The following is a 9,229-nucleotide window of genomic DNA, read 5'->3' on the forward strand; positions in this document are numbered from 1 at the left end:
TTATTGGATTGTTAGAAATTTGATGCTGAAAGAAGACAACTGATGAAAAAGCTTGACGATATAAAAGTGAAACTGGACTTGGTTGATTTATTTCGCAAGAACTGTAAAAGTGAAAGTTATCAAGACATATTTTGGTCTTTAAGGAAGACTTGTTTCGGAGAATTTGAATGTTTTTATTTTGGGGGGTCATTTCGGTCCACACTCCATACCAATTGGTGACGGTAGTGCACAATTATGCTGTTTGCCAACCGCCAATAAACAGAAAAGAAGAAGAAGAAGAAGAACCACGAGAGGGCATCAGAGACCATTAGATGAATTGTATCAACCGGATTACTCAACAGGAAGAAGAGCACCAGGATACGTCAGCAAATAACAACATTACCTGTGTGTGAGTGAGAAATGGTAAGAAAGCTGCTGTGATTACTTTTAAACAGCTGATAAACGAGCAGAGACAAATTAATACTTTAATGAAATTTCATCAGTTTAAGCGTAATTAGCTTCAGAGCTAATCTTTGCTGTGACATTTATTTCTTTTAGCTTCATGCTAGCAGTTAGCTTCATGGTTGGGGTAAAACTGATTATAAATTAACCGACCTGGTAACATTTTTCAGCACCGAATTTACTGACAGTGTTTTTTTATTCGTATATTGCATGTTTATGAAGTTAGGAGATCAAATATCTTTGATAATTATCAAATTGACTGAAACGGTGAAGGTTTGAATGAAGTTTGGTGCGGCTGCGCAGTGCCGTTGCAGCTTAAAGGGGATTCCCTCGATTGTCTCCTTTTAATGCATCTTATTGTGGAAATGGGGGAACACCTATAGGCAGCTATACAACGGGAGATGGAGAGACCAGTGTCGGAGTGCTAAAAAACAGCTCGAAATTCTTATGAGTTGTTGGAAAACAAAATCGCCATCACAATGCGGCTACCCCTCCGGCGCCAGCTGTGCTCAAGGCTGGAGCCGAACAAAAACTCCCTGATAACAAGTGTGTTGAGACTGTTCCTTCCCATTCCATGCAAGGCCACCTGGGTTGGCTGGTAGACTGTTTAGCCTGGCAGGGCGAAGGACACTGTCTCCGCTGAACTATGGACACGCACACACATACACTTACACTGATAAGCAAACACTCATCCCCCCTCCCTTTCCAAACGCCTTCGATGCTTGTTTCCTGTGGGGGAACACGGCGGGTCTACGTGCGGCGCTGGGAAGATAGCGACGTGCGAGGCGGCTGCTGGGTTCGCTTCATATTACTCCTCACCCAACACCCAACCCTATGGCTTGTTATGTCTTCACAATGTTGTGCTGTGGACATTTATGTGCTTTTTTGTGCAGAGGAGTTTTTTGTTTCCTGTTCTCGTGCTGTCCTACCATGGAAGCACAGCATGAGAAGGGGTCTCTTTTTTTTCCTCTTGTACTTTCCCATTGTGATGTACATTTCAATGTTTTTTTTCTCTCCAACGCTACCAATCTCCGACTTGTATCCCCATGTAATGTCTGTGTTGTGTATGTAAGGTCGGGGGGGGGGGGGGGGGGGGGGTACGTCCCATTTCAGGTCCCATTTCACCGCAGGGCAACCTGCATGTGACAAATAAAGCTTCTTCTGATTCTGACCTGGTGGCTGCAGATGCTTCTGTCGGTTTAGTTGTCAGAGTCGCAGGCAGCGTTGTAGCTCGAGCTGTTAGTTTAATTGGCAGGTGCTGATGGAGTTAGTGTGATGATGCAAAATGTATACACGCGTCAATATTATCCTAACACAACAATTAAGTTATTTAAATTTAAACAAATAAATAAACCATTAAGTCTTCCGTCTGGTCTCCTAGCTCTGTCTTTCTTTCTAAACAAAGACCCTCGAGTTTACCTGCGAAGATCCTTTTCACCTGTCAGCTGTTTAGCGCCTGCTGATTCAGGAAACACGCCCCCGTTACAGTTTAACGTGGGCAGCTGCTGCAATATAACGTGACGTCATCACAATATTGTGCACAAAATAAGTAAATGTAGTTTGTTTTTTCAGCGCAGAGCTGCTGGGGCTTGTTCCCCCTCAGAGTGACCGATCTGGATTACAGATTACAAACAGGATTTAAACGGATGGAGCGATGGACCACTTTATAAGCAAACCTGTTGCTTTAATGAGAATTTGGGCTGTTTGGATATGAAATAAATAGAATTAATGACCCACACTGTGTGGATTAGTACCCTTGTACGTCAGTAATATAGCTGCCACTGATCTGCTGAAACGACTAAAAATCATTGTGGTGGAATTAAGGCACGGCGGGACCACATATCGCACTTATGAGCCGTTTATTTAGATCACATCACACCACAACGCACACCAACCCCTGCGTCCCGGGGCGTTTATCAATATGCGTACTTGTGCGTACTTGCGTTCTCGTGTACTCGTGATACGTCATCAGTCGGAGACCAAGTACTGTTCCAATTCGAAGTACGCATCACGCCGAGAACGCGAAAAAGTCCCGGATGTGTTCTCGATCCGCCCGTTTTATCGAGCATGCATCGGTGTAGACTTGGGACAGCTAAATATCCCAGAATGCATTTCGTCCAAAACTCAACAGCGGACTCCCGGCACATCGTTTCCAACCCCCCCCCCCCCCCCCCCCCCCCCCACCGCTCGCGGACTTCTCACTACTCAGGTTAAAGAAACCCCAGCAGCTGTCTATAGTATTGAGTGTCCACTAGAATAGAAATAAAAGCGTTCTAACATCTCACCTGCTTGTTTTTATTAAGGTATGTACACGTATGTACATGTACACTATTTTTATTAATAGAGGTTTCACTACTGAGGTTAAAAATGATATATAAGTCACTTAGATCACTTCTAAATGTTAATGTTTGGTTTATTTCAGTGTTTTATTTGTTCCTGAGTAAATCGGTTTGGCTGTGATTAAAGTTAAGCTTCATAACATGTTACTCACAGTTAAATTAGGAGGGGACGGCAGTAAAAACTCCGGACCTGTGACATCATCACGCACGCAGGTGTTCCGACTGTACAAATCACGAGTCCGTGCTCGCGTTCTCGGCAGGTACGTACTCCCGTGCGTTCTCGGCGGGTACGTACTCACCGAGAACGCGAGTACGTACTCGCGTACTTGGGCATTGATAAACGGCCCCGGTGTTTTAACTCGGCGAGCGTGATTAAGGATGCAGTGCAGGTGCGTCCGCCCTCCCTGCACGGCACCGCAGACCACGCCCCACCACAGTCATCCTCTCAAGATGCGAGTATATTCAGAAAACACACCGAACTCACAGCTGAATTACAAAGCACTTAGCAGCTTATCAGTCAGATAAGAAACAGGACGTAGGTTTAAGTGTGTGTTTTTGATCTGCTGCTCAGCATCCATCGCTCCTCCTTTAAATCCCGTTTGTCATCTTTAACCCAGATTAGTCACTCAGAGGGGAAAGTGGCGGTCAGCTGAGCTGATCGGTGGTGTCCTGAGAAAATGTCAGCTCGTTATTTTTGTTAAAGAAAGACAGGGGTACGAGACCAGGCAGAAGACTTTATGATTTATTTATTTTTTATCAAAATAATTTATTTGTTGTCTGAAGATAATTTTGATGTGTGTATGCATTTGCACAAGCTGCAGATGGAGACTTTTTTCCCCAAGGTCTTTAATCTTGTCAAACTGCAGACCCACTGACAGACAGAGGAGACAAATCTGCCGATCCAACATCTGGAACACGGAGAGTAGAACATGTAAACAAATCTAACCAGTTAACCTGGAGCACCGGGGTTAGTTGCAGGTATAGTTGCAATGGTGAATTTAGATGATGAGTTGGTTTAGAGGTTGATTTAGTTGCAGATGAATGATTGAGTTGAAGTTGCTGTAGTGTCAGTGGTTGTTTTAGCTGCAAAGGTTGTCATGTTTAGTTGCAATTGACCTTGTAGATGGAGCAGTTGTTTTCGTGACCTCGTACTGGAGATCTTTTGATTCGAGATCTATTGAATCAGCGTCTTGTTGAGTTTTCATTTATTTGTTGATTGTTGCTCGTTATTTTGACTACATGACTTCCTTTGAAATGCGGGTTTATAAAAGTACCTGTAAATAAAGATAACTATTGTTACTGATCCAAATTTTTTTAGTAAAAGTTTACCTGCAATTTTTGTTGTTATTTACTCTTGTTGCTGTTTGACATTTATTTAAAAAAGGTAGAATCACAGTTTATTGGTCAGGATGTGATGTAAAGTCTTAATGAGTATTTTTAATTTGGCCAAAACTGACAATTACAAGGCTGATGTTTGCCAGGGGAGGATGGTGCCATGAAGTGTGCTCAATATCCAAGTAACAACAAGGAGGATCTCCTTTCCAGTTGTTTTATGGGAAATTTAGTGTCTCACCTCTGACGACAGCCTGACGTCTGGCTTTAAACTTTTAACCACATTGACATTAGTCTGCATAAAGCTTCAAACGACCACCAGTGCCATGCTTAACACCGACGTCCTCGTGCTCAGTTTTTCTGTGGATGTGTTTTCAGGCTACTGGAGTGGATCAAGCGGCTGGCATGAGTCTTGTTGTCTTCAGCCTCGTGCTGTTCACGTACTACTCTGTCTGGGTCATCGTCCTGGTAAGTTCTCTTAAGTTCACTGAAATCACATCAGTCACATGGATTGAAAGCCTTGAATACGGCTCTGACAGGTTGGAAGATTCATTTATTTCAGCCTCACTAAAACTGCAGGTTACACATATGGAAGCTGGTGTTTTGGGGGGGGGGGGTTAAATTGTTGTTTTAACTGTGATTGATGTTAACTAGCCTGTGGCACAACAAAGCAAATTCCCGAGCTGGCGCTACATAAACTACACCGGCACATGCTACAAGTCGAGCACCCAGCTCATGTAACTGATTATGTCACCCCAATCTTTTTATTTATTAGAGACTTCCGTGTATTCTTTGATTTAGTCCAGGTTCCAGCCAAAAGCTTTTAATTGGTGAGTTTGTTGGTTTGTGCACTGTGGAAGCCGTGAGATACAGTCGGTTAGAACAATCTCATTGTAGAGTTTATGTAATGTCCTGACTTTGCCGTGATCCTCTCACCATCCTTTTCTTTGTTTAACATGGCTCCAGCCCAGATGTAGTATAAAGGTCACCAGAGGAAACAGGAGAGACTGAAAAAGAACTTCGAATAACAAGCACATTAAACTAAAGTACACCAGTCTGTTGCCTTTGATAGCATTGTGATTCACTTCCATCCTATTCCACCTTCCCCTTTTTTTGATTTGCTTTTCCCATTCACATAAAAAAATACTGAACTAGATCTCCGTCTTGAGGGAATTACTGGTGCCGTGGATTACAATAACGCGTTACAAGTAACGCGTTATTGTAATCCGATTACTTTTTTCAAATAACAAGTAAAGTAAGGGATTACTATTGCAAAAACGGGAATTACTACAAGGCTAGACTACTGCAACTCCTTGTATATGGGCCTACAACTCTCCCTCCTTCAACGACTGCAGCTAGTTCAAAACGCCGCAGCTCGCCTTTTGACTGGCTCAAGAAAGTATGACTCTATTACTCCTGTCCTCGCAAACTTACACTGGCTCCCTATTAAATTTAGAATTGATTTTAAAGTTTTACTGTTTACTTATAAAATTTTAAATAATATGGCACCTGATTACCTAGCTGATCTTCTCTGCCCATATAGCCCCACAAGAGCACTAAGATCATCAGACCAACTGCTCTTAGTGCAACCCAGGTCTCGCTTGAAAACCAGAGGTGATCGTGCCTTCGCCGTTGCAGCACCTAGATTATGGAATACACTTCCTTTCCATATACGCGCATCGGATTCTATTCAGTCTTTTAAATCACGTTTAAAAACATACATGTTCGACATTGCATTTAAGGTCAATTAGGGCAAACTGCATCCGGATTGCATTGGATTATGTAACTATTTTATTGTATTTTCATATTTATAATTTTATTATACTTGATTTTATCTGTACTATGATCTTATGGAAAGCACTTTGGTGTACTTCGGTCTTGAAATGTGCTATATAAATAAACTTTGATTTGACTTTGATTTGGAATGGGGGGAAAAAAAAAAAAGAAATCCTGTCCAGAAACTAAACAGATTTTTTTTCATAGAGTAGCCTTCTATCTGCCTTTTAGTGCACCATTCCTCGTGTTGCTTTTTGTAGTCTCAGGTGTGGAACTGGGTCATGTGACTCGCAGACAGTAATTTTGACACCACATATTAACATGGTTGTTTTGGTCGTTTTTCCAGCCTTTCGTGGACAGCGATCACTTCCTGCACAAGTATTTTCTTCCTCGGGAGTACTCAGTCATTCTGCCTGGAATCGCAGCAGTAATACTGCTCATCTGTATAGGTCAGTCCACCATGAGAACTGCAGGCCAAGTTATCTGCTTATCTAATTCAATGAACGCTAATGCCTGTTATCCTCTCTGCAGGAGCCTTCACTGTTGTCATCATGTGGAAGAATCGCAAGCCAAAAAAAGTGGACTAATGTCATAAAACATCACCTTCTTGCACCTTACAACTAAAATCCAGCCCTATTTTGTAATAAATACTCCTCATGATCACTTTTACAAGTATTTTTGTTCAGAGGAAAGTTTGTCGGTCTTAATTCTGCATTTTAAAAAATCAGCTTTGGTGGCCCCAAGTGGCATCATTGAATGCACTGAAAGAAACTCATTGAAGAAGGGAAGCTTGAGGATTTTTGCCTTGTCCTTTTAGAAAATGCGACCTAATCTTCAGCTAATTCACAGTTATACTCATTGTATAACACTCATAGTTCTTTGTGTTATTGAGAAGCCTTTGTGCTAACAACTTCTCTCAAGACCATCTGGAAGTTTCTTGACTTTTTAAAGGTATTGCTGCGTGGACAAATGAGACTGTGAAGCAAGGTGGAGGGTGGAGCCACCTTGAGGTCCTGGACACCTTTACACTCAGTGAGAGATCAATGATTATAAAACTTTACAAAGACATTTTCAAGTGAACATCAAAGCAGGAGTTCATGAGCAAAAGCTTTTGAGAGATGGGGTGATGCAACCCAGCAATAACTCAAAGACGCCAATGAATAAAGTCCAGGGATGTTGTGGTAGGACCTGAAAGGGGCTGTTTGGTAGGAGGAATTGTTCAGAATTCCTCTTCATCATTGTGTAAGTCTCATACGAAGTTACAGGAAATGCCAAAGTCCTTATAGAAGCAATTCTGACCCCTCAGCAGCTCCCCCGAAGCACCTTTGAGCACTTACTTGGGCAAAAATTGAAATAAAGTTTAAAAAGACGACCCTCTAATCTGTTGATTTGTATTTCTGGGCACAGTTTTCCATTGTTTTTGTCATGTTCCTGAACACAGTTTTTCATCTGTCTACTAGTATATGTATTTGTATGTACAAAATTATTATTTTCACTTAAAAATTGGAAAAGTCTGCATGTGGAGGCTGGAGCAGTAGGTGGTGGAGCTGCTCACACACACTCAAGTTTGAGTCCCACATGTCACAGATTTTACAATGAATTTTAAATATTTGAATGATTTAAAATGCATTAATTATCATTTGAAACCACTTGGTTTCAGTTAGAAAAAAGGTCACCGCGTCCATGTCTTTGAGGTTAATTTACACTTGCCACGAGACCATGCTGCTCTGTTGTAATGAGAAACGTGATGGAGGATGTTGTTGCTAAACAAGCTGTTATTGTGTTTAATAAAAAATTTGAACAACACAGCTGTTTTTTTTGTTTTGTTTGTTTTTCTGTTGTGTGATCAGTTTTGTCAGGTTGTTTGTTTACAATTTTGGCTCAGATTGAAATCAAGGCACATTTTATACAGAAATCCTGATAATCTCACAGACTGTTTAGAAAGTATGGACGTAGCCAGCAGGACCCCTCTGGTGTGTTAAGCTCCGCCCTGAAGCCTCATGTTGAATGTTTTCACATGCCAGATATCAGATGTAACAGGACACACAGCTTTCAGAAAGTTCAGCTTTTGTTTCGTCAGTCTAAAGATTATTTTCCCAGAAGTCTTGGGGATCATCAAGATGCTTTTTGGCAAATTTGAGATGAGCCTTTGTGATCTTTTTGGTCAGCAGTGGTTTTCTTGAACTCTCCCATGTTGTTGCCCAGTTTTGCATTGTTGAATCATGAACTCTGATCTTACTGAGACACGTGAAGCCTGGGGTTCTTTAATGTTGTTTTAAGTTCTTTTGTGACCTTCTGGATGGGTTGTTGATGTGCTCTTGGAGTAATTTCAGTCGGCTAGTCATTTCTGGGAAGCTTTCCCTATTCCCAGGAATGTCTTTGTAACCCTTTACAGACTGATAGATGTCAGTTACCTTGTTTCTCATTTGATTCTTCTAGCCTGCTCACTGCGTCACACAGGATCTATTTACATGATTTCTTGATTCAGCAGGTCTGTGAGCAGAGATGGGCAGTTACGCGTTACTTGTAACGCGTTATTGTAATCCGATTACTTTTTTCAAATAACAAGTAAAGTAAGGGATTACTATTGCAAAAACGGTAATTAGATTACCGTTACTTTCCCGTAGGAACGCTGCGTTACTAAAGCCGTGATTTTTTTGCGAGAATGTCTCATGACAGTGACGTAAGCAAATGCAACGTTCGTGACAACAGCTGTGTGCAGATCAACAATGGATACTATAACGAGTGCGGGAGAGAGTATGAGCATGCAGCGTTTAAAGCGTGGAAGTACTGACCTTACTTTGAGTTTAATTCCGTAAAAAGTGACAAAAACATTAGCGTCCGTTGTGCGTGGGAAGAAAACTTCTTTTTACAGCGAAAAAAACCCCCCTAATCTTCCAAGCAAGCACCGAGTGCGCTACAACGTAATGGGAAATTCACAGAGAAACTCGCGGATTCTTCAACTGACCGCTGCGGCACACCTGCACCAGGGCAAACCTCCGCCTGCTATACAGGTGAAAATAGAGCAACAGGACCGCTAGTCTTTGATTTTATTTATTTTCTGCTGTGTTTTACTTGCATCTATTTGAAAGAGTGAGTGTAAACACAAAAAATTATTTTATTTTATGTGCTGGAATGTGCAGAAAATAGGTTTAAATGTTAAACAAATTTCTTCCAGTCAGAGAATGTTGCATATAATTTAATTTTTGCTTGATGCATAAAGTTAAAAAATTAAAACTAATAAAACAAGTTTTAAAAAGAGACTTTTCCATTTGATTACATTTTGCATGATGGATTATGCAGAAAAAGTAGAATTGGGCTGAAAGATCTATCGCTTTATC

At 41.3% G+C, this 9,229-nt stretch overlaps 1 protein-coding gene across 1 annotated transcript; it reads left to right on the forward strand.

Annotated features, from left to right (window-relative positions):
* Positions 1-295: 295 nt before the first annotated feature.
* On the forward strand, positions 296-7,687 carry dpm2 (dolichyl-phosphate mannosyltransferase subunit 2, regulatory). Its single transcript, XM_063463894.1, has 4 exons — positions 296-402; positions 4,491-4,580; positions 6,235-6,337; positions 6,420-7,687. Exons 1-4 carry the CDS (start codon positions 400-402, stop codon positions 6,473-6,475), a joined length of 252 nt encoding a protein of 83 aa, XP_063319964.1. The 5' UTR covers positions 296-399; the 3' UTR covers positions 6,476-7,687.
* The last annotated feature ends 1,542 nt before the right edge of the window (positions 7,688-9,229 follow it).

The sequence above is a fragment of the Pelmatolapia mariae genome, linkage group LG20, assembly GCF_036321145.2.
Source record: "Pelmatolapia mariae isolate MD_Pm_ZW linkage group LG20, Pm_UMD_F_2, whole genome shotgun sequence".
NCBI classification, from domain to species: Eukaryota; Metazoa; Chordata; class Actinopteri; order Cichliformes; family Cichlidae; genus Pelmatolapia; species Pelmatolapia mariae.